This window comes from Notothenia rossii, assembly GCF_949606895.1.
Source record: "Notothenia rossii genome assembly, chromosome: 5".
NCBI lineage: Eukaryota > Metazoa > Chordata > Actinopteri > Perciformes > Nototheniidae > Notothenia > Notothenia rossii.
The window spans coordinates 83,624,745-83,649,218 of NC_136903.1; the positions used below are offsets into that span (position 1 = coordinate 83,624,745).

The 24,474-nt window shown below is 42.6% G+C and overlaps 1 protein-coding gene across 1 annotated transcript in view; it reads left to right on the plus strand.

The window, feature by feature from the left end:
* dnah1 (dynein, axonemal, heavy chain 1) overlaps positions 1-24,474 on the plus strand; it is a 46,947-nt gene that overhangs the window by 21,838 nt on the left and 635 nt on the right. Inside the window, 45 exon segments of the mRNA XM_079680587.1 lie at positions 68-169; positions 274-414; positions 1,115-1,275; positions 1,513-1,670; positions 2,014-2,187; positions 2,282-2,311; positions 2,977-3,155; positions 4,078-4,308; positions 5,296-5,492; positions 5,912-6,047; positions 6,187-6,395; positions 6,905-7,076; positions 7,408-7,599; positions 7,692-7,802; positions 7,909-8,094; positions 8,176-8,367; positions 8,573-8,740; positions 8,823-9,014; positions 9,221-9,352; positions 11,902-12,027; positions 12,153-12,272; positions 12,517-12,666; positions 12,756-12,916; positions 13,387-13,612; positions 13,740-13,935; positions 14,073-14,224; positions 14,349-14,545; positions 15,011-15,155; positions 15,870-16,028; positions 18,094-18,225; positions 18,315-18,489; positions 18,704-18,882; positions 19,029-19,034; positions 19,036-19,068; positions 19,070-19,193; positions 19,196-19,207; positions 19,628-19,665; positions 19,667-19,787; positions 19,790-19,797; positions 19,908-19,982; positions 19,985-20,040; positions 21,881-21,987; positions 21,990-22,024; positions 22,533-22,739; positions 23,909-24,143. Of these exon segments, the coding sequence (XP_079536713.1) occupies positions 68-169; positions 274-414; positions 1,115-1,275; positions 1,513-1,670; positions 2,014-2,187; positions 2,282-2,311; positions 2,977-3,155; positions 4,078-4,308; positions 5,296-5,492; positions 5,912-6,047; positions 6,187-6,395; positions 6,905-7,076; positions 7,408-7,599; positions 7,692-7,802; positions 7,909-8,094; positions 8,176-8,367; positions 8,573-8,740; positions 8,823-9,014; positions 9,221-9,352; positions 11,902-12,027; positions 12,153-12,272; positions 12,517-12,666; positions 12,756-12,916; positions 13,387-13,612; positions 13,740-13,935; positions 14,073-14,224; positions 14,349-14,545; positions 15,011-15,155; positions 15,870-16,028; positions 18,094-18,225; positions 18,315-18,489; positions 18,704-18,882; positions 19,029-19,034; positions 19,036-19,068; positions 19,070-19,193; positions 19,196-19,207; positions 19,628-19,665; positions 19,667-19,787; positions 19,790-19,797; positions 19,908-19,982; positions 19,985-20,040; positions 21,881-21,987; positions 21,990-22,024; positions 22,533-22,739; positions 23,909-24,143 (6,238 nt within the window).

Sequence of the window (24,474 nt, forward strand, 5' to 3'; positions counted from 1 at the left end):
TTCAGAGGATTGTTTCTGACTAGAGGTATACAGTATTTTGATTAATTTAAACATATTTGTCCCTCAGATTCAGCTATGCTTTCCAGAGGAGGCGCTGGTGTACGACTATCGGCTTGAGGATGCTGGCATTAGCAACTTTGAGGATGAGGATGAAACTGGGGGGAAAAAAGTAAACAGATTATGCGTTATCTTACCATACAACATTTCCAACATCCAAGACCATCTCATGAATTTTTGCTTTTAACCTATTTGTCTTTTTGCATGTATACCCAGGTCCAGTGGGTAAGCTGGATGAAAAATGCAAAGAGTGTTGTAATTACCCCAGAGACCAATTATTCTGACATCATCGTTCCCACCGCTGACACAGTCAGGATATCTTTCCTCATGGATATGCTTTTGACCAATAAGAAACCTGTGAGTACTTAGTAGTTGAGCTTTACGGGTGTGTCTACAAATACTGTAACTTTACAAATGAATTCAACACCGTATCACCTGATTATTTTATACTGATGCAATTATTGTATTATAGTAGTAGTAGCAGCAGCAGTATACTGCTGCTGCTACTACTATAATACAATAATTACTAACGTTACTACTACAACGTTACTAGTAACGGCTTCGGCCAAAGAATTCACAAGACATGTCACGCGCCACGGTTTGATCATACAGTAGAGATGCCACAATCAATTCTGAAGCACCCTCCTGTAGCTCAACGTTTTAACTACCGTAGTTCAGAGTGTAATAATCAACATTCTTCAATAGATAGACTAAACAGCTGAGGACACTGAATCACATTTGTTGTCGCTTATGGCTCGGTGTCATCTACACCCCGAGAAGGATGTGTTCCAGGTGTCCCACAACAATAACTATCTCTCACCGAGAGTTGCTCGGTCACAAACTGGTAACAACAACAACTTGCTAGGGCAGCCCCTCCTTAAGGGAGATAGCGGCTGCTCAAAGTTGGTCAGCTGCGTCAGAGAGCGAAGGAGGACATGCAGGGCAAATGATTCCCCAACATGTATCACCTGATTATTTTATACTGATGCAATTATTGTAATCAAGTAATACATTCTTTAGATTTCAATTCTTATATTTGTCCCTGTGTGTGATCCAGGTGCTCTGTATTGGGCCGACTGGCACTGGAAAGACTCTGACAATGTCCGACAAGCTGCTGAAGAACATGCCCTCTGAATTCATCACACACTTTGTCATGTTCTCTGCACGCACCTCGGCCAATCAGACTCAGGACTATATTGACAGTAAACTAGACAAAAGGTATGCCAGATCTTCTATTGTGTATATAACTTAAAACCAAAAACTATTTGTCAGCCACCAATTCATTTGTGTGTGTGTGTGTGTGTGTGTGTGTGTGTGTGTGTGTGTGTGTGTGTGTGTGTGTGTGTGTGTGTGTGTGTGTGTGTGTGTGTGTGTGTGTGTGTGTGTGTGTGTGTGTGTGTGTGTGTGTGTGTGTGTGTGTGTGTGTGTGTGTGTGTGTGTGTGTGTGTGTGTCAGGCGGAAAGGAGTGTTTGGACCTCCAATAGGAAAGCACTTCATCTTGTTCATTGATGACCTGAACATGCCCATGTTGGAGACCTATGGCGCTCAGCCTCCTATTGAGCTGCTGAGGCAGTGGATGGACCATGGAGGCTGGTACGACAGGAAACAGATAGGTGAGAATACTGGAGGCCTTTTCCCATCATGGGTTCCTTTACTTTTGATTTTCATTGTTGCCTATCGCACTAACAGTACATTGCTCTAGAGTGTTTCTTCATGTCTTAATTATCCGTTATGGGAAGAGAATGTGTTTGGTTATGTGTGTTAGTACAGTATGTGTATCCATCTCACTATCTATTCATTGCTAATCCTGCATACTACTGGACCCATCAGCCTTATACATATTTCTCTCTTTCTCACTTATGAAAACCTATATCATTGACTTTTGTATAACGTGACTGACTGCTGGCATCTCTTCAGATTGAGCTTCTTTGTTGTTTTCCTGTCTTTTCTGAACAGGGACATTCAGGCAAATAGTGGACATCAATTTTGCCTGTGCCATGGGACCCCCAGGTGGAGGCCGAAACCCCATCACCCAGCGCTTCACACGCCACTTCAACTTCTTGTCCTTCACTGAAATGGACGATGCCAGCAAGAAAACTATTTTCTCCACCATTCTGGGCGGTTGGATGAGTGAGTCGGGGGTTCTCTCGTTAGCGACTACAAACATTAGTCTGTACAAAAATAATGAATACAGTTTCTAACTTAATCTTTGTGCTTTTTACAGATGGATGTATGAGTAAGAGAGAACCAGGCAGTAAGTCAGGGACAGAGAGAACATCATTAGATTAGGAGTGTTGAGTGTCAGTTATAATCAGTCAGTATATGAGGCGATACAAAACTCAAATGTCTGACTAATTGTCATTTTAAGCCGTAATATACATAAAGCTCATTTAAAAGGCACACTTGAAAACAACAAGTGTTGACCAGAGTTTGTGGATGTGTCTTCTGATAAAATATCGTCTCGAAATTCAGTTAATAGATTTTCATATTATTAATATAAAACATATATAAAACAGCTTTTAGTTATTATGCCCCAACAATTTGGAACAAACTGCCTAAATCGTGCACGTCCGCCGAAACACTTCCTATTTTTAAATCTCGACTAAAAACGCACCTATTTGCCGCTGCTTTTAATTGCGCTGACCATACTCACACTACAGTATGCCTTTTCAGTCATGTATTCGGTACCTGCTGTGTTTATTTATTTAATTTATTTCATTACCTTTGCTTATTTATTATGCCTGTTTTTATATGCCTTTTTAATAATGTATTTATGCTGTATTTGTTCTTAAATGTTGTTTGCTTTTAATCTGTATAGCACTTTGAATCGCCACGTGCTGAAAAGTGCTATATAAATAAAATTGCCTTGCCTTGCCTTGCCTAATATTATCCCTTCTATACTGCAATTCTTTCCATCAGGACCTGTGCCAGCCATCCAGCCTCTGAATGAGCATCTCGTAGACGCTACAATCCGAGTCTACTCCACCATCACCTCCCAGCTCCTCCCGACTCCAGCCAAGTCCCATTACACCTTCAACCTCAGAGACCTGTCCAAAGTCTTCCAGGGCATCCTCATGGCTGAGGCTGGGATGATAGAGGTAGTCAGATGATCTAACAGAATCTAATTCATTTGACAGAATAACATTACAATTGTTGAAAAATCCAGTACCACTTTACAATGAGACTACCCTTATAAAGGATTCATAAAGGGTTTATAATTAGGTTGTTAACACTTTATTAATCATTAAGAACCATTTATGAACCAGTTCTAACATATTGTTCATACATCGACACAGGCTCACTATTTGGCAAGATGACTAAGTCTTCTATTGGCTACCCACCTTGCACTTTATATGTCGCTGCTGCTATATTGTATTACCATGTCATAAATATTTGTGTATGCTGCTCTTGCTCTTTTGCACCTTTTGCATATCATGTATTTAGTTTTTGCTATGTTTGTAAAATGTAAACTTCTTAAATGTTTTATTTGAGGGACTGCGGATGGAAATTAGCTCAAAGCTAAATCTGGCACTGTTACGCTTGACACATTTGTATGTTTTAAGTGTTCATTACTGTGCATTGTCCCTGCCAAATAAACGATTAAATGAAAGTTACTACCATTTCTAATAAGGCTTAGCAGTACAGATAAATGTGGGCTCACTATTTGGCAAGCAACCGGTCAAAGTTGCCCTGTTTATCTCATGTCTTATAAAAGCTTATTAATGATTTATAAAGTGTTCACAACCTAATTAATAAATGAATTACAAACTAGTCATTAACCCTTTATAAGGGTAGTCTTATTGTAAAGTGGTACCGGAAATTCTTTCAGCTTTAGTCACTTTATCTATTAAGCACTTACAAATGTAATTTATTTGGAAGCAGTGGGCTGAATGGCTAAGGCAACAAATATAAGCCTGGCTAGATTAATCACGTATCAAGTTGGAGGGAAAATGTCTTTCAAAAGGATTGAAAGTATCTCGCATACACATCATACAATTAGTTTACTTTGGTGCTTTTTAGGACAAATTGCAGCTGCTGCGGCTGTGGTACCATGAAAGCTGTCGGATTTTCCGAGACCGCCTGGTGTGTGCTGAAGACGTGGACTGGTTCAACAGGCTCCTCAAAGAGTGCATTCAGGACTTTGACTGCAACTTTGAGGAGGCCGTGCCCTGCCAGCCAGTTCTGTACGGAGATTTCATGATTCCTGGGGCCGACCCCAAAGTCTACACACTCATAGAAGATAAGGAACAGGTCAGTGGTGCTAACCATGGATGTATAATAAGAACTGGAGGATACAGCGTGGGAGGCGGGGTCTCGTTCTTTCCTATGAGAGCTGCTCATTGGCGCATGAGGACAAAATGGCCCAACTTTTGAGAGAGCGAAACGTCACAGATTACCCATCATGCCTGGCTGTCAGAGCAGAAGTACCTGTATGTGCGCTCATAGAGCATGCGCAGTTGAGTTGCCCCTTAAGCCCCGCCCCCAGAGCTCAAACTCTCAGATGCGCGTTCATAATGCCGAGGAAAATAACTCTCAGAATAACGTTATTAGCACATTTTACAACTTGATGACCTAATGTTTTTAATAAAGGCTATACAAATGTTCATACCGGGTAGTTTATTTGGTTAAAAAAAATCATCCAACGATTTACAGACGTCTCTTTCCCAATGTTAGTCAATGGGAAAAGTATTTCCGGGCCCAGGGACATCACGGACTGATACGGAAGTTGCAGTACCGCAGTTTGGACACAACGAATATTTTCCTCAGAGCACTTCCTGGGGGCTTGGTGCTCACAGAGGATGGCACTATTATTTATCCTTTTGCATCCCTTTTAGAAAGTAGCTCTGATGTTCCTTTCAAAAAACAGCCTTAAAACCATTTATTTTGATTTAATTACACTTTCAAAGTGTCAGTCAAATGTATCCACCATCAGTAGTGATCATGTTATTTTTCGGGTGGATTTTAAACCTTTAAATGTTTGTTTATGTGATGGCAGAGTTGAAAAACATCAACATTTAAATGTAAAAATCCGGGCAAAATATTTTCATGAAATCTTCATTTTTTGTGCACGGTAAAAAAAATAGTTGTCCCATTTTTACTTAATTAGGTTTATTTTACTTTGTGCTTTGTGTGTTTTTACCCCCCAATAATCTGTTATTCTCCATCTTTCTTCATTAAAGTTTAGTATATACTTTACCAAAATGTTTGATTTGTTCTCCCCTACATTTGATTATTTAGTTGGCGAAAGTGATGGAAAAATATATGGAAGACTACAACCAATTCAGTACCACCAAGATGAAGCTGGTGCTCTTCATGGACGCCATTGAGCACGTGTGCCGCATCAGCCGCATCCTGCGCCAGCCTCTGGGCAACGCCCTGCTGCTCGGGGTGGGAGGGAGCGGGCGCCAGTCCCTCACTAAGCTGGCATCACATATGTGAGATTTACACACAATCTTACAACTCACATGCCAACATCAGGCTGTTTTATTCCCCACTTATCTGCTTTTTAAAGGGATCCAACTGCTGTTTTTTTTCATTTCTGATCTTTTTTTTTCAAAGCCGACACGCATTTTGGGATTAATTCATGAATGTTCTGCTTAATAGACAGCTGGTTCCATTTATTGAAGTTCACTGTTTAAAATTGAAATTGTTCATCATGAGATAGATACACTAAAAACAATCCACACTCAATTCCAGAGATTTATGCAATTCTTTGTAATATTTTGGGCGGGAAAAGTATCTATGATTGATCAACCATTAATCAAACACACATTACTGCTAATATGCTTAACTTCAGTATGCCCCAATAAGTATCTTGTGGCCCACTCCTCACAGTACGTTTGTCCACATTCAGTTCAGATTACGAGTGTTTCCAGATTGAGCTGTCGAAGAACTACGGTCAGACAGAGTGGAGAGATGATCTTAAAAGCATAATGCTGAAAGCCGGCCTTGAGAACCAACAGATCACCTTCCTCTTTGTGGACACACAGGTACAATATATTATCACCTGCCACGGTATACTGCATGTGTACAGTCAATAAATATCATCCCTGACACATATACTGTACTGTAACGTTGCGCCAGGAATGCTGTTGAATCAATGCTCACCAGACCCATTTGTCCTAATAGATAAAGAGTGAGTCATTCCTGGAGGATATCAACAACATTCTGAACTCCGGGGATGTTCCCAACCTGTATGCGTCGGATGAGCAGGAGCGCATCCTGGCAGCCATGAAGCCAGTGGTGGAGGAACTAGGCCAGCAGCTGACTAAACCCAACCTCATGGCCGCCTACATCAGGAGGGTCCGCAGCAACATCCACACTGTCCTCTGCATGAGGTTAGTCATTCAGATTACATAGTTAAATTGACCTTGTAAAGAGATTCTGAAAGCTTCAGGAAAAAAAGATTCGCTCACTTTTTGTATATAAAAACGTGTCTGAAAATGAGCTGATCAGATTTTGGCCACTTTATGATGTCATAAAGATGTTTTGGCTTGAGTAACCATTAGCCAATCACCAACCAAGGTAACCCCCCCCTTATCACCTGAATCTCCCCCTAGAGCACCATTGTGTTCTTTTTAACCAAATCTCTCTCAGAGGGGCGTGGTGGGTGGCTCCTTATTTTCATCTAAAGTAACAGACAGAGAATCAGCACTTTGGAAACAAGGCTGAAACAGAGGGGATTATGGGTAATGCTGCAATGATCTGTTTGGTGTTTGGAGCCCAACACTTCAGAGACATGTTTTGTATATAACTGAGAGCTATAATATATTGATGAAAAACATTATAATATGGGAGCTTTAATATGTGTTCTTCTTAATCATCATTTCCTCTCCTTCCTCTGCAGTCCTATGGGTGAGGTGTTTCGTGCACGGCTGAGGCAGTTTCCCTCCCTGGTGACATGTTGCACCATAGACTGGTTCAGCGCCTGGCCTGAGGAGGCTCTGCAGGCTGTGGCTACATCGTTCCTCAATGAGCTGCCTGAGCTAGACGTCAGCCCCACAGCCATGAGGGGACTGGTGAGCATGCTGCGTGTGTGTCAGTGGGATTTATTGATAAGTTTGAAGATCGTAAGAAACATTCAAAAAAATATTTTCTTAAATATAAAATAATTAAGAAAACATAGAAACAAACCTCACCGTCATTCATAATGTGTCGACAGTTTGCACAGCATTTGACAAGGATGGGGAAAAATCACCCAAACAAATGCGCAAATGTAGTTTTATGCCTTTGTCAAATAAATAGGGAATATAGTTTGTCTGCAGAGAAAAGAAACTACAATCTAAAATGAAACAGCACTGAAATAACTTTTTACCAAGCACACGCTCAACAATGAATTCCCTTTTGCAGACGTTGATGTGTGTGGAGATCCACCAGATGGTAGCCAGAAAGTGTGATCAGTACCTGGCCGAGCTTTCCAGGCACAACTACGTCACCCCCAAGAGCTACCTGGAGCTGCTGAAAATCTTCTCAGATCTCACTGTGCGCAAGAAGCAAGAACTGTGCAGTGCTCGTCAGCGCATGAAGACCGGCCTAGACAAGGCACGGCACTGAAACAAAGGAGGGAAACAGCAATAGAAAATACATTTGTTTTTGTGTACTTGTGATGAATAAGCGTTTCTTTCATCCCATAGCTCCTCAGCACAGCAGATGATGTGAGTAAGATGCAGGAAGAGCTGGGGACGATGAGGCCACTTTTGGAGGAGGCCACCAGGGACACTGAAGTCACCATGGAGACCATCAAAGTAAGGGAATTAAGACTTAGAGCCATACTAAAGTCTTATAGTCTCTAAAGTCTCCTGTTTTTTGGAAAACTTACCCTTCAGTGTGATTTATGCTCTACCTTGCCAGATAGACACGGTAGTTGCAGAGGATACCCGGAAGTTGGTGCAAGCAGAGGAAGCCAAGGCCTCAGCGAAAGCTCGTTTTGCAGGAGCCATTGCTGCGGATGCCCAGAAAGACTTGGACCTGGCTCTGCCCGCCCTCGACTCTGCGCTCAACAGCCTCAAGTCCCTCAACAAGAACGATATCACTGAGGTCAGGGATTTAAATGATGGTCAGTTGAACATATTCCTGAAATAGTATTACATATGTAGAAAATAACCTTTTCGTCCATAGGTGCGAGGCATGCAGCGCCCTCCCCAGGGGGTGAAGCTGGTTATGGAGGCAGTGTGCATCATGAAGGGCATCAAACCCAAAAGGGTACCTGGAGAGAAGCCTGGCACCAAGGTGGACGACTACTGGGAGGTTGGTAAGGGTCAGCTTCAAGACCCTGGCAAGTTTCTGGAGAGCCTCTTTAACTTTGATAAGGTAAGGCTCCTAGCTAGTACAGTTATTGCCAAGTCGTTGTTTGTACAGTATATGTTGTCATTAGTGCTTCTAACAAACATCATTTTAGTATCTTTTAGATTTTATTTCAGTACCTAAAGTTCTCAAAAACGTCAGTGTTCAATGCTGATTTGGTTATTTCCTGTTTGGGAGATGTATTCATTTTCTGCTCACTATCATTCTGCAGGAAAACATCCCAGAGAGCGTGATCAGTTTAGTCCAGCCCTACATAGATAACGAGGAGTTCCAGCCAGCCAACATCGCCAAAGTTTCCAAAGCCTGTACCTCTATTTGCCAGTGGGTGCGAGCCATGCATATATATCACTTTGTTTCCAGGGGTGTGGAAGTTAAGAGGGTAAGAACTGAAATCCACATTTGAGCCATGAGGTCACCGATGTAAGACAACACTTTAACATTAAATATGTAAATATTCACAGACAGCCCTCAAGGAGGCCTCGGAGGACTTAGCAGCCACGCAGCTCATCCTGGATGACGCCAATGAAAAGCTGGCGGTGGTTGAGGGCGGCATTGCCACTTTGCAGGCCAAGTACCAGGCCTGTGTGGCCAAGAAAGATGAGCTGGACCAAAAATATCAACTGTGTGAGGCCCGCCTCGTCCGAGCAGACAAGGTCAGAAGGAGGGACAAGACAAGCTAAGATTTCCCTGTTCCCCAGGGGGCAATTTAGAATTACACCAGCAGGTGGTTAGAAACAGGATACATACAGAATACAAAAACAAGATGTACTGTCTCTGTACTTAGTGTTATATTGTCTATACATATTTAACTCGTTTTTGTATTGGTAGTTGAAAAATAAACTGGCTTTAATTTCCTCAGCTTATTGGTGGACTGGCAGATGAGAAGGTGCGTTGGAAGGAAACAGTGCTAAATCTGGAGTACATGGTCAATAACGTGGCCGGCGATGTGCTTCTGTCTGCTGGATACCTCGCATACCTGGGACCCTTCACTGTAAGTCTGTGTATATATACATACATATACATATATATACATATATATATATATATATACAGGACTGTCTCAGAAAATTAGAATATTGTGATAAAGTTCTTTATTTTCTGTAATGCAATTAAAAAAACAAAAATGTCATACATTCTGGATTCATTACAAATCAACTGAAATATTGCAAGCCTTTTATTATTTTAATATTGCTGATTATGGCATACAGCTTAAGAAAACTCAAAAATCCTATCTCAAAAAATTAGAATAGTTCCTCAGACCAAGTAAAAAAAAAAGATTTATAACAGCAAAACACAATCAAACATTTGAAAATGTCCATTAATGCACTCAGTACTTGGTTGGGAATCCTTTTGCACGGATTACTGCATCAATGCGGCGTGGCATGGAGGCAATCAGCCTGTGGCATTGCTGAGGTGTTATGGATGCCCAGGATGCTTCAATAGCGGCCTTTAGCTCATTAGCATTGTTGGGTCTGGTGTCTTTCAGCTTCTTCTTCACAATACCCCACATATTCTCTATGGGGTTCAGGTCAGGGGAATTTGCAGGCCAATCGAGGACAGTAATGCCATGGTCAGTACACCAGTTACTGGTGGTTTTGGCACTGTGGGCAGGTGCCAGATCATGCTGGAAAATGAATTCCTCATCTCCATAGAGCTTTTCAGCAGACGGAAGCATGTAGTGCTCTAAAATCTCTTGGTACACAGCTGCATTTACTCTGGGCTTGATGAAACACAGTGGACCAACACCAGCAGCTGACATGGCTCCCCAAACCATCGCTGACTGTGGGAACTTCACACTGGATTTCAAGCAACTTGGATTTTGCTCCTCTCCAGCCTTTCTCCAGACTCTGGCGCCTTGACTTCCAAATGAAATACAAAACTTGCTTTCGTCTGAAAAGAGGACTTTGGACCACTGTGCAACTGTCCAGTGCTTCTTTTCCTTAGCCCAAGTCAGACGCCTCTTCCGTTGTCTTGAGTTCAGAAGTGGCTTGACCATGGGAATACGGCTATTGTAGCCCATTTCCCGGACACGTCTGTGAACAGTGACTTTTGATACCTGGACTCCAGCTTCAGTCCACTGTCTTTGAAGCTCCCCCAAATTCTGGAAGCGACTCTTCTTCACAATGCTGTTAAGGCTGCGGTCATCTCTCTTGGTTGTGCAGCGTTTCCTGCCACATTTCCCCCTTCCAACAGACTTTTTGTGGATGTGCTTTGAAACTGCACTCTGTGAACAGCTTGCTCTTTGAGAAATTTCTTTTTGTGTCTTACCCTCCTGATGGAGGGTGTCAATGACGGTCCTCTGGACAGCAGTCAGATCAGCAGTCTTCCCCATACTTGTGATTTAGTTTACTGAACCAAGCTGAGTGTTTTTCAAGGCTCAGGAAACCCTTGCAGGTGTTTCGAGTTAATTAGACGATTCAAGTGATTCGTTGAACACCCTACTAGTATACTTTTTCATGATATTCTAATATTTAGAGATAGGATATTTGAGTTTTCTTAAGCTGTATGCCATAATCAGCAATATTAAAATAATAAAAGGCTTGCAATATTTCAGTTGATTTGTAATGAATCCAGAATGTATGACATTTTTGTTTTTTTAATTGCATTACAGAAAATAAAGAACTTTATCACAATATTCTAATTTTCTGAGACAGTCCTGTATATACATATCACAAAGTATGATAAAGGTGGGGTAGGTAAGAATGGAGAAACCAGCTCGAGTGAGCTAGAATTTGAAAGTACGCAACCGAAAAAAAATCTGCCCCTTCCTTCAGACTTCCTTACAGAGCCCCTCCTCCAACACACACGAACGCGCACATGACCAATGAGGGCACAAGATAAGTTTGTGTACGAGATGGAAGGCTGACAGGCAGGTAGGCCATCCAGTTATTTTAGCCGGGCCGGCTCAGATGATTGGTCGTGCTTTTTACAGCGCTACGGCTTCCAGAGATGACATTTTTTTATGTAATTATTGTCAAAGCATTTAAGATATTCATTGCTATCGGGATGTTAAGAGCATTCCTCGGAATATAACAAAAAGTGTTTCTGAAGTGAATGACCTACCCCACCTTTAAATGTCATGCTTTTCTTGTGGAGAGAAAAAGTACAACTTTAGTTTTTGCTCTTCTAGACTTATGTTAAATAAGTAGGTACATTATTGTTAAATATTGATGGTAGGTTAGCCTTATTGTGTCACTGTTTTTCTGCCTGTTGTGTAACTTGCTGCTGTTAAATACCAACCACCATGTGCAATATGTGCTCGATGTGCAATATGTATAGATGCCGTTAATAACTGTAATATACACCTGGCTGCTAAATCCTAAGAAGTGTTACAGGATGTGTATTTTTTTAAATGATGTAACTAAATGCAGGCCACATATTTAACATTATGTAACAATAAGCTGTCTGTGGCTCTTTTTCCTGCTGTAACTACGCACATTTCCCCTCCGTGGGACGAATAAAGGGATTCTGATTCTGTTCCGGTTCCTAATCAGTGCAGTTCTATTGTGTGAATTTGATCAGTATTGTTTTTATGTTTAGGGAGAGTACAGGGCAGCCATGGCAGAGGAGTGGCTGCAGTGTTTCAAAAAGCTAAATGTTCCACACACTGCCGAACCAAACCTGATCAACACCTTCGGAGACCCGGTCAAGATCCGCTCATGGCAGGTCGGAACAAGATTTTGTGTTAACTATTGATTTTTTAAATATATTTTTCGGGGCCAGTGAGCTGACTTAACTTAATGGTCATTTCCCTTTTCTGTCATCGCTCCTTTTCATTTTAATGTGCACAGATATCAGGTCTGCCCAAGGATAACCTCTCAGTGGAGAACGGTGTGATCACCCAGTACTGTCTGCGCTGGCCTTTATTCATCGATCCTCAGGGACAAGCCAACACTTGGATCAAAAACATGGTAAGGTCTCTTATCTGTACTGATCCGCCCATCACTGCAGAGGGTGCCAGTGAGACAAAAAGAGATAGAAAGTAGCTGGGTCAAGATTTAAAATAGCAGAGTATCAAATGCAGATATTAAATATATTATTCTACTGGTTTCAGTAAATATATGTGTACACATTACCCTGAATTCCTTGTGATAGCTTCTCAGTGTCTTTATTTAATCCTCTGTTTATTCAGACCTGCTTCTTGTTGTCCCCCAGGAGAAGGACAGCAGATTGGAGGTCATTAAGTTAAGTGACCGGGACTTCCTCCGCAGTCTTGAGAATGCCATTCGCTTTGGAAAACCCTGCCTCTTGGAGAATATAGGAGAGGAGTTGGATCCTGCCCTAGAGCCTGTCTTGCTGCAACAAGTTAATACACACCCAGACAAGAATCTCTTATGCAAATATCCACGATCCACCATTCACTGGGCTGATAATACACTTTCTTTGGCCCATAGACATTTGTGCAGAGAGGCAGCACCATGCTGAAGCTGGGGGACACAGTCATCCCTTACCAACAAGGCTTCAAGATGTACATCACCACCAAGCTGCCTAACCCACACTACTCTCCAGAGGTGGCCACCAAAGTCACCCTCATTAACTTCACCCTGTCACCAAGGTAACACATGTTATAAACCCAAAAAGGCAAAATCCAGTTCGTTTAAAAGCTATATCTTGTTTTTTGTAGATTTACCATTTTGATTAGTTATCATCTCATTTTACTTAGCTACCTCTAGGTCTAAACAGTCTCATTTCTTGCCCTAATCGACACTGAATCCAAAATACACATGTGGTGTAATTATTGCAATTTTACAAGTGCAAGCATGTATTAGTAGGTAACATTTTAAAATACAAGTTTGTGTATTTGGTAAGATTGATAAAGGCAGTATTTCAGTCTCATATGTTTGTTGATTGTTAGTAAATAATATTCCAAAACATCCTTGATATTACAATCAAATGTGAGCAAAGGATTGAAAAGAAATCTGCTTGTGACTTTCAGAAAGAAATCCAACATTTCTTCAGAATGAATTCAGTTGATGAACTTTATTCTAACAACTAACGTCTGGCTCTCACTGTCTTTATTCTCAGCGGACTGGAGGACCAGCTGCTGGGCCAGGTGGTGGCTGTGGAGCGTCCAGACCTGGAGGAGGCTAAGAACCAGCTGATCATCAGCAACGCCCAGATGAAACAGGAGCTGAAAGAAATTGAGGATGAGATCCTGTTCCGACTCAGCTCCACTGAGGGAAACCCCGTGGACAACGAGGAACTCATCCAAGTGTTGGGAGCTTCCAAGATCAAAGCTGGAGAGATCAAGGTAAGAAAGTGGGAGAGCTATAATCTCCAATACCCCAACAAACCTCATAGATTGTGATTCTTTAGCAATGTTCCATCAAAGTCATATGCTACTGGATTTGACTAACGCAAGCTGGTTTTGCTGGCAGGCCAAAGTGGTGGTGGCAGAGCAGACGGAGAAGGACATCGACGCCACCCGCCTGGAGTACGTTCCAGTGGCTGTGCGCACACAGATCCTATTCTTCTGTGTATCGGACCTGTCGAATGTCGACCCCATGTACCAGTACTCACTGGAGTGGTTCCTCTCCATCTTCATGGCTGGCCTTGCCAACTCTGAGAAAGCAGGTAGAATTTCCACAGTAGCTCGTATACACAGAACTATGTCTGTTCAGATGGAAAAGACACAAAACTGCTTTATGGCTTTAAAACAGATGGGAACATTATTTTCTGATTCCGCTGAATGTTTTTGATGTTTTTTACAGACACGGTGGAGGAGAGGATCGCCAACATAAATGAGTTTTTCACCTTCAGCCTGTACAGCAATGTGTGCCGCAGCTTATTTGAGAAGAACAAACTCATGTTTGCCTTTCTCCTGTGCGCTCGCATCATGATGAATGAGAACAAAATTGATATGGTGAGAAGCGTGGGAGTTTGCAGTCTCCCTCCCCCTCTTTAATTTCCTGTGGGAACTCGTACAAACACAGAGGTGGAGTTTGTCCTTTTATATTTCCTGAATTTAATTGGTCCCTCTATGGCAGGCTGAGTGGCGTTACCTGCTGTCTGGAGGGATGCCCGTCCAGGAGCTGACGAACCCAGCAGTGAGTTGGCTGTCGGAGCGAGCCTGGCAGGACATTCTGGGCCTCAGCGCTCTGGACAACTTCAGAAACCTGGCAGAGAGCTTCCCCGAACATCTGCAGGGTTTCAAGAGCATCTTTGACAGCAACCAGCCTCACAGGCATGTATAGGAAAACCCCTTGTTAACAAATGGACACTTGTTTCCTTCATTTCTACTGAGCAGTAACCGTCCATATCTAACAGGGTGTACATCCAGCATCTAGTGGTGACTTTAACTTTTCCTCTCCTCTCTCCCCTCCCCTCCTCTCCTCTCCTCTCCTCTCCTCTCCCCTCACAGGCATGCATAGAAAAAAAAACCTTGTTAACAAATGGACACTTGTTTCCTTCATTTCTACTGTGCAGTAACCGTCCATATCTAACAGGGTGTACATCCAGCATCTAGTGGTGACTTTAACTTTTCCTCTCCTCTCTCCCCTCCCCTCCTCTCCTCTCCTCTCCTCTCCTCTCCCCTCACAGGCATGCATAGAAAAAAAAACCTTGTTAACAAATGGACACTTGTTTCCTTCATTTCTACTGTGCAGTAGCCGTCCATATCTAACGGGCTGTGCATGTGTGTGTCTTGTAGGGACCCTCTCCCAGGACAGTGGGACACCGAGCTGGACTCGTTCCAGAAGCTAATGGTGCTCCGCTGTCTGAGGGCCGACCGTCTTGTCCAGGGCCTGCAGGACTTTGTCTCGGCTCAGCTGGGACAACGTTTCATAGAGCCTCAGGTAGAGTTTCTCTCCTCCCTCGTGCCCTAGAAGGTTTGTTTGGATCTGATGTAGTGGGGCTGTGTGAGGTCCGTATCCTTAGTCAGTGTATTACCTACTGTAGCTGGAGATCTAGCCTCCAGGTTGGAAAAGCAGACAGCAGTACTGAAGCAAAGAAATCCTCTGCTGTGGACCGAGGCAGCAGCTAAACCTATTATAGCCACCTAACAGAAAGGAAAATGAATACAAATGTAAGCGTTAAATATATTTATAATATTTTCAACGCTTTACCTTCCCTTCGGACATCCCTTTCGGATAAAGAACTGAAGCTATTATATCCTGGGTATCCTGTCTTTAAAGCCACCAGACAGCATTTACAAAAACAGTCATTTTACCTCACTGACTGCCTCCTCATCAGCAGTCTATCTGGGACACTCCGATTGCCATGTGGGATAAGAACCTCATACAACCTCACTTTATACAATCCAAACTAACCCTTCACATTACAACCAATATGTATGCACTGACACAATTAAGTCTTATTTGTGACAGGGGCTCCGAATAGTGAAGCAAAATTAACATTGCAGTTTAATTCAATTTGTTTTGGTTTGTAGTGCAGCAGTGCAATGTGTGGAGGACAGATCTACTATGCTCATTTCAGCCGGGAAAAATACATGTGGATGTTTTGCTGTACAGTCGTATTAATGTCTTGTTACCCTCTCGATCTTCTCACAGACGTCAGACCTGTCGGTGGTCTTCAAGGAGTCTTCCCTCTCCACCCCCCTCATCTTTGTGCTCTCCCCTGGCACAGACCCCGCTGCTGACCTCTACAAATTTGCGGATGTCATGCAGTTCTCCAAGAAAATGAGTGCCATCTCTCTAGGCCAGGGCCAGGTCAGAGCCAGGGGCTGCTCTCTCTCTCTCTCTCTCTCTCTCTCTCTCTCTCTGTCTCTCTCTCTGTCTCTCTCTCTCTCTCTCTCTCACACAGAACCAGGCCGTTCTCATCTCACTTGTTAAGAATGGCCACCTATGTGATAATTGCTTTCTCTATTTATGGCCATGGGACAGGGCAATGTACTCAACTATTTTAGGCAGATGCTCGATCCCAGGACACCAAAAAAAGCACCAAAAAAATAACAACACCTCATGTGTAGGTTTTGGGATGAACGCAGACTCATATTCCACCCACCGGAAAGTAGCCAAACATTTCTCCAAGCAAAACACTCTCCCCCTGAGGTCGTTCAAAAGGTGTTCGCGTGTGTTTGTCACATCACTTGCAATTATGTGAGTTAGACTCTTGGCTTGTGCTGCGCTGTTACATCAGCCTGTCCTAGTTTTACGTCTCCGTTGAACCTAGTGCTCTTAAATGTTTCAGTAAGACTGCAAGAATGTCAAACTAGTTACAGGGAGATGTACAGTGGGGCAAAAAAGTATTTAGTCAGCCACCAATTGTGCAAGTTCTCCCACTTAAAAAGATGAAAGAGGCCTGTAATTTTCATCCTAGGTACACTTCAACTATGAGAGACAAAATGAGAAGAAAAATCCAGAAAATCACATTGTCTGATTTTTAAAGAATTTATTTGCAAATTATGGTGGAAAATAAGTATTTGGTCAATAACAAACAAACAAGATTTCTGGCTCTCACAGACCTGTAACTTCTTCTTTAAGAGCCTCCTCTGTCCTCCACTTGTTAACTGTATTAATGGCACCTGTTTGAACTCGTTATCAGTATAAAAGACACCTGTCCACAACCTCAAACAGTCACACTCCAAACTCCACTATGGCCAAGACCAAAGAGCTGTCAAAGGACACCAGAAAATAAATTGTAGACCTGCACCAGGCTGGGAAGACTGAATCTGCAATAGGTAAGCAGCTTGGTGTGAAGAAATCAACTGTGGGAGCAATTATTAGAAAATGGAAGACATACAAGACCACTGATAATCTCCCTCGATCTGGGGCTCCACGCAAGATCTCACCCCGTGGGGTCAAAATGATCACAAGAACGGTGAGCAAAAATCCCAGAACCACACGGGGGGACCTAGTCCATGACCTGCAGAGAGCTGGGACCAAAGTAACAAAGGCTACCATCAGTAACACACTACGCCGCCAGGGACTCAAATCCTGCAGTGCCAGACCTGTCCCCCTGCTTAAGCCAGTACATGTCCAGGCCCGTCTGAAGTTTGCTAGAGAGCATTTAGATGATCCAGAAGAGGATTGGGAGAATGTCATATGGTCAGATGAAACCAAAATAGAACTTTTTGGTAAAAACTCAACTAGACGTGTTTGGAGGAGAAAGAATGCTGAGTTGCATCCAAAGAACACCATACCTACTGTGAAACATGGGGGTGGAAACAATATGCTTTGGGGTTGTTTTTCTGCAAAGGGACCAGGACGACTGATCCGTGTAAAGGAAAGAATGAATGGGGCCATGTATCGTGAGATTTTGAGTGACAACCTCCTTCCATCAGCAAGGGCATTGAAGATGAAACGTGGCTGGGTCTTTCAGCATGACAATGATCCCAAACACACCGCCCGGGCAACGAAGGAGTGGCTTCGTAAGAAGCATTTCAAGGTCCTGGAGTGGCCTAGCCAGCCTCCAGATCTCAACTCCATAGAAAATCTTTGGAGGGAGTTGAAAGTCCGTGTTGCCCAGCGACAGCCCCAAAACATCACTGCTCTAGAGGAGATCTGCATGGAGGAATGGGCCAAAATACCAGCAACAGTGTGTGAAAACCTTGTGAAGACTAGGATGAAAATGACAGGCCTCTCTCATCTTTTTAAGTGGGAGAACTTGCACAATTGGTGGCTGACTAAATACTTTTTGCCCCACTGTATATGTCGACCACTAAATAACTACACCCTTTTACAAAATATGGATGTTTTCTCTTATATCAAAGCTTCTGTTTGTGACTCTTGTTGTCCTCTGGCTGTTGTTCTGCTTGTTGTTTGTGTGATTCAGGGCCCCTGGGCAGAGAAGCTCATGCTTGCTGCTATGGAGAGAGGTCATTGGGTCTTCTTCCAGAACTGTCACCTGGCGCCCAGCTGGATGCCCTCCCTGGAGAGACTCATTGAAAACATCAGCCCAGTAAAGGTCAGAACATTATGCATTGATTACATGGTCTGTGCACTTTTGTAGTATTGTGAGTTGATCAATTCCTTGTATTGCTTGTCTCGTGACAGGTGCACAAGGACTTCCGTATGTGGCTCACGAGCCTTCCCAGCAACAAGTTCCCGGTGTCTATTCTCCAAAATGGCTCAAAGATGACCATCGAGCCTCCCAAGGGAATCAAGGCCAATCTACAGAAGACCTACCTGAGGCTCACCAATGAGTTCTTCACCTCCTCCACAAAGGTCCGTCTGCTCCTGCTTCATATCTGGATCCACTCAAATGTTAGATTAGAAAACCAGCCATTTTGGATCTGTTTAAACATCCAGCATCTAGTAGTGACTTTAACTTCTCCTCTCTTCTCCTCTCTTCTCTTCTCCCCTCCCCTCCTCTCCTCTCCTCTCCTCTCCTCTCCTCTCCCCTCCCCTCCCCTCCTCTCCCTCTCCTCTCCTCTCCTCCCCAGGCACCACACTCAAGGCTTTGCTTCTGTCTCTGTGTCTCTTCCATGGAATTTCTCTGGAGCGAAGGAAGTTTGGCCCACTGGGCTTCAACATTCCCTACGATTTCACCGACGGAGACTTAAACATCTGCATCAGCCAGGTCAAAATGTTCCTGGACGAGTACCAGGACGTCCCGTACAAGGTGGGGGGAGGAGAACTCTTCTGTCCTGTATTTAACAACTGTTAAGATAACAATACCTCAAAGCCACATCACTTGTAGTCACTCTGAGTGTGTGTTTGAGCCTGCCTCATCTGTCTGTCTCCCCTTCTTGTTCTACACCTGTCCAGGTGTTAAAAATATACCGCTGGGGAGATCAATTACGGCGGCCCGAGTGACAGATGACTGGGACAGACGATGCCTGCTGAGCGTCCTGGAGGATTTCTACTGTCCTGCTGTGCTGGAAGACGGTCACTTCTACTCTTCGTCTGGAGTCTACCGGCAGATAGACACAGATCTGGATATCAAGGTCAGATAAACGCAGGGTCTTTCAAAAGATTGTGATCAGAGCACTTATTCCGTCAGTCACTGTTCAGTTTAACGAGTGAAAAGTCTTTATGGGGTATATTGCAAGACAGCCATCTATTAAACATGAAGATATCTTAAATTAAATAACATGAACAATAATTATTCTACAAGCAGAAAACATGACATTTGTATTTTCTAATTAATTATACCATCAGGTTTTAATAGACCTGAGCTTGATAGAAAAGTAAACATTACACATTTTACTATAAGTAAAAGTTAAATAAAAAAAAAACTTAAAAATGCCAAATAAATAAAGTAAGGGAAAAATCAAATGTACAAATCAAATGTGATATGCTACAGAAACGTATGAACTGCTGACCATCAAACTGAATAACACGTTGCTCTGAAAATCTTGCTTTAGGGTACCTGGCATACATTCGTGGTTTGCCCATCAATGATGACACCTGAGATCTTTGGTCTCCATGACAACGCAAACATCAGCTTTGCCCAAAACGAGTCCTTCGCCCCTGCTGGAGCTCTGGTTCGACTCCAGCCTCGAGCTTCATCTGCCGGGGGCAAATCTCTGAGGAGGTAGCGTTTTTGTAGCCGAACACTGTTTAACAGCAATTTGGTTGTGATGTGTTGCGTCTTTAATATCTAGACTACATGTTGGGTTTCACTGTCGATGTTCCATGTTGTAGATAGTGGAGGAGATCGTGGCTGGCATCGTAGAAAAGATTCCTCGGCCCTTTCAACATTCAGGACGTGATGGAAAATGTTCCCGGTGCTCTATGAAGAGTCCATGAACACAGTGCTCAGCCAGGAGGTCATCAGGTAATGTTAGGCTGAGGACTAACCACAGTCCAGACCACACGTCAGGTGTGCTTCATATAATAACACACACCACTCCGCTCTGTTGCTGTACACTTATGATCAGGTGTTGACACCGAGGGAAATTCAGATCAGCACAACCTTCCCCATTCTATCTGTCTACACGGTTTAACAGTCACACTAGGATCAACTTGGACCAACCCCCCCCCACTAAAAAAAATGAAACGTTGACCTTCATGTATGTTCTTTCAGAAGCAAAAATATTAAGTTAAACTAATTTGAACTTTATATTTTAGCTTTTAACTAACCTAACGCAATTATGTGGAACCTGTTGACAATATACATTTAATAAATGTCAATGTTTCCATTTTATAGTGCAAGAACTCATCTGATCAATGAACCTGTCCTTTACTGTTGTTTTTAATATATGTATTATATCAACAAGCAGGGTAATTATTGCTATCTGTGCCACACTGAAATCATTAAACAATATCTAGCTCATAAAACCTCAGCCAAGAATCCAGAACAGATACGTGTTTTTTTCCCATACGTAAAGATATTTGACTTTTAAGGTCAAAATAATTACCGGTAACTAAATGTGTAACAGAACTCTATTTGAGTCCAGAAGCAGCAGCTGGACAGTTCCACAGTTACAGTCCTCTCCTCTCCTCCTCCTCTCTTCTCTCTCCTCTCTCCTCTCCTTCTCTCTCCTCCTCTCTCCTCTCTCTCCTCTCCTCTCCCGTCCTCTCCTCTCCTCTCTCCTCCTCTCCCCTCCTCTCCTCTCCTCTCCCCTCCTCTCTCCTCTCTCTCCTCTCCTCTCTCCTCTCTCTCCTCTCCTCTCTCCTCTCTCTCCTCTCCTCTCTCCTCTCCCGTCCTCTCCTCTCCCCCCTCCTCTCCTCTCTCCTCCTCTCCTCTCTCTCCTCTCCTCTCTCCTCTCCTCTCCCGTCCTCTCCTCTCCCCCCTCCTCTCCTCTCTCCTCCTCTCCCTCCTCTCCTCTCCTCTCCCCTCCTCTCTCCTCTCCTCTCCCGTCCTCTCCTCTCCCCTCCTCTCTCCTCTCCTCTCCCCTCCTCTCTCCTCTCCTCTCCCGTCCTCTCCTCTCCCCTCCTCTCTCCTCTCCTCTCTCTCCTCTCCTCTCTCCTCTCCTCTCCCGTCCTCTCCTCTCCCCCCTTCTTTCCTTTCCTCTCTCCCTCTCCTCTCTCCTCTCCTCTCCTCTCCTCACACACAGCTGTGTAATCATATTGTAATAATAACAGCTCTTATTCATTCAACTGGGTGTGAGCTCAGGAAGAGAGTAGAGGCAGAGAGTGATGCCTCAACCCGGCATTGAACTCGCTGAGTCATGGTCAAGGATCTTATCAGCCTTTCACAAATAAGCCATGTTTCTTTTTATAGAATGGGATAGTCAAAGTATTTGTATTTCGGTGTTGTTTTCCTCGTGCTATAAACAAGGTCTGAACATGTTTCCAACTTCTTAGGACTTATCAAGAAATGAGTCTTACTATTGCCAACTCCCATCGGTTGTTAGAAATTATAATTGTTGCTACTTAGATTAAGTAGTAGTAAGAAGTGTATCTGTCAGATGTATCAGCAGAATGTAACATCTAATTTAAGTTATAACCAGGTTGAACCATTATTTACCAGGCTACAGATATTTATTTTACACTTTTTACTCCCCCATAAGACTTAGAAGTGTTTTATGTATTTGTCTTTGCATATACTCATTTAATGAATAATTGTGATAATATTGTGGATGGATGACACGTGAATAACTGATTGGACGGAATCGGGTATGACCAGTTTGAATCAGTTGTACTTTGCTAACTAGTTCTTTGTGTTTTTTCAGATACAACAATCTGCTGGCGGTCATCTCTCAGAGTCTCGGAGACATCGTGAAGGCTCTGAAAGGTTTGGTGGTGATGTCGTCTGAACTGGAGCTCATGGCCAGCAGCCTGTCATCAACGTGGTGCCCGATATGTGGAAAGCCAAGGCAAGACACACACACACACACACACACACACACACAACACACACACACACACACACACACACACACACCACACACACACACACACACACACACACACACAGGTTATTGACCTTCTTGATCTCACGTGGTTTGGATGGGATGTTTTTTTTTGTTCTTATGTTTTTATTAATTTCTTTTCATACATATTCATACATAATGAAATAGTTTTTCGCCAATAATCAATTTATTACAATAAAACATTAAAAAAAATAAAGACACAACAGAACCCCCCTGCCCCCCCAAAGGAATGGCTCAAAGAGAGGGCCTTTAACTGAAATAATATTACGACATCCATCTGTGTGTGTCGTACAGTTGGGGGTGACACTTGATCATGTGGGAGTGATTTCAGTGAACAGGGAATCAGATGATCTTCTTCTGACATTTCTGTCCTGCTCTAATAATTCCCGGCTCTGCTTTCTAAGAATACACATGGCGTTCTTTGACGGGCCATGTGTCTCCCTCCCTCCAGGCCTACCCGTCCCTGAAGCCTCTGGCATCCTGGGTGTCAGACCTGATTCAGAGGATCAATTTCCTGCAGAAATGGATCTGTGATGGCATTCCACCTGTTTTCTGGATTAGCGGCTTCTTCTTCCCGCAGGCTTTCCTCACAGGAACGCTCCAGAACTACGCCCGCCGCTCTGGCATCTCCATCGACACAATTGGATTTGACTTTGAGGTCAGACAGTAAGATGTTTGTCTGACAGTGTTTTTGAAACTATTCTTTCACTACTTGCTAAACTACAGCACTACATGTTTACAGCAATAATATATCATGTATACAAACACACCAAATCTTAATATACTATATATTGTTAAACAATGTGCACATTTTTACTCAACTGTTTTTGTTTATATAAATATTTGTATACTCTTTTATTTAATTTGATCTTTTTTTTACGTTTTTTCATATATATATATATATATATTTTTTTTTTGCACATTCTTACTTAAACTTCTTATGTTTATTTTTCAATGTTCATGTATCTTTTATTTTTATTTCATTTTAACCCTTAGATGCATAAGTGGGTGTTTTTTGACCCGGTGAGGTGGTTTTCTTGAAGTATCTTTGTAATTAAAATTGTTGTTATCATTTCATATTCCAGCTATTCCTCAAAAAACATGTTTTGGATACCATGCCATTCAAAATTTTAATTTACATTTTAAGAAATTGTAGTTCTTGTATTACTACCCCAAGCTTCCATAAGTGGGTCAAAAATGACCCGAATGCATTTTCTATGGAATCCTATGGAAAAACTGTTTTTTTCAAAATGTAAAAAGAAAATTATAAATAGTGAAAAATGTAATATAAAATATTTCTAGTGTGAACCAAAATATAATACTAAATGTTATACAAGTGATTTTTTTAACCAAAATTACAAAAATGGCATAAAAAACACATTATTCTAACACGGGTCCTTTTTGACCCACTTATGGAAGAGTGTAGGGTCCAGTCACTCGTGCATCTAAGGGTTCAAATGGAGCAACTGTAAAACACCCAATTTCCCCCGGGGTAAATACAATATTCTGATTCTAATGGATTACGCTTTCCCACTCTAAACTGACTGTGTTTGAATATCATCGTATGGTCAATTTCATAATATTTCAAAATATATATATTTATTTATTTTTTGCTGACTGTTACGACGGTATATAACGACACTCCTGCTGTAAGTTAAAACAAATTAAAATAAAAGAGTTTGGAAGAGGTCATAATAAGTCAAAAAACTTGAAAATAAACATGAATATTCTCTGTCATACATTTGTGAGAATAAAGCTCAATGGCCGATCTACAATGTCCCTGATGTACTTGAGTTCATCTCTTTTGTAATCCCTTCTTCCCATCAGGTGATAGAGAAGTTGGCGTCAGAGATAACAGAGAAGCCAGACACAGGCTGCTACATCCACGGTCTCTTCGTGGAGGGCGCTCGCTGGGATAGTGAAGCGGGTCAAATCACTGAATGTAGGCCCAAGGAGCTCTACACAGAGATGGTTCTGATCAGGCTGATCCCCGAGCCCAACCGCAAAGCCCCCACCTCGGGGGTCTACATCTGCCCCATCTATAAGACCCTCACACGGGCCGGTCAGTACACACAGGATAAGCTAGACTACATTATCATTTCAATTGTATTGTATATTTACACACACAAACAAACAAACAAAACAGAACTATGACATAAGGGATGGGATGGGGGGGTCGAATTATTGTCTTAATTACATTTTTCCCCTGATCTAAATGTATTCTCTTTATAACTCTCACTTTTTTATTACAAGGGGGATCGGCCGAGAGTTTTGAGTCCAGGAATTACCTTTTTATTATTATGTAACCCGTAATCTGTTATCTACCCTATCAAAATCTGAAAGGGAGGAGGCAGCTTTTCCGTACTTAACAGGTTGAGGAAGCCCAACTGACT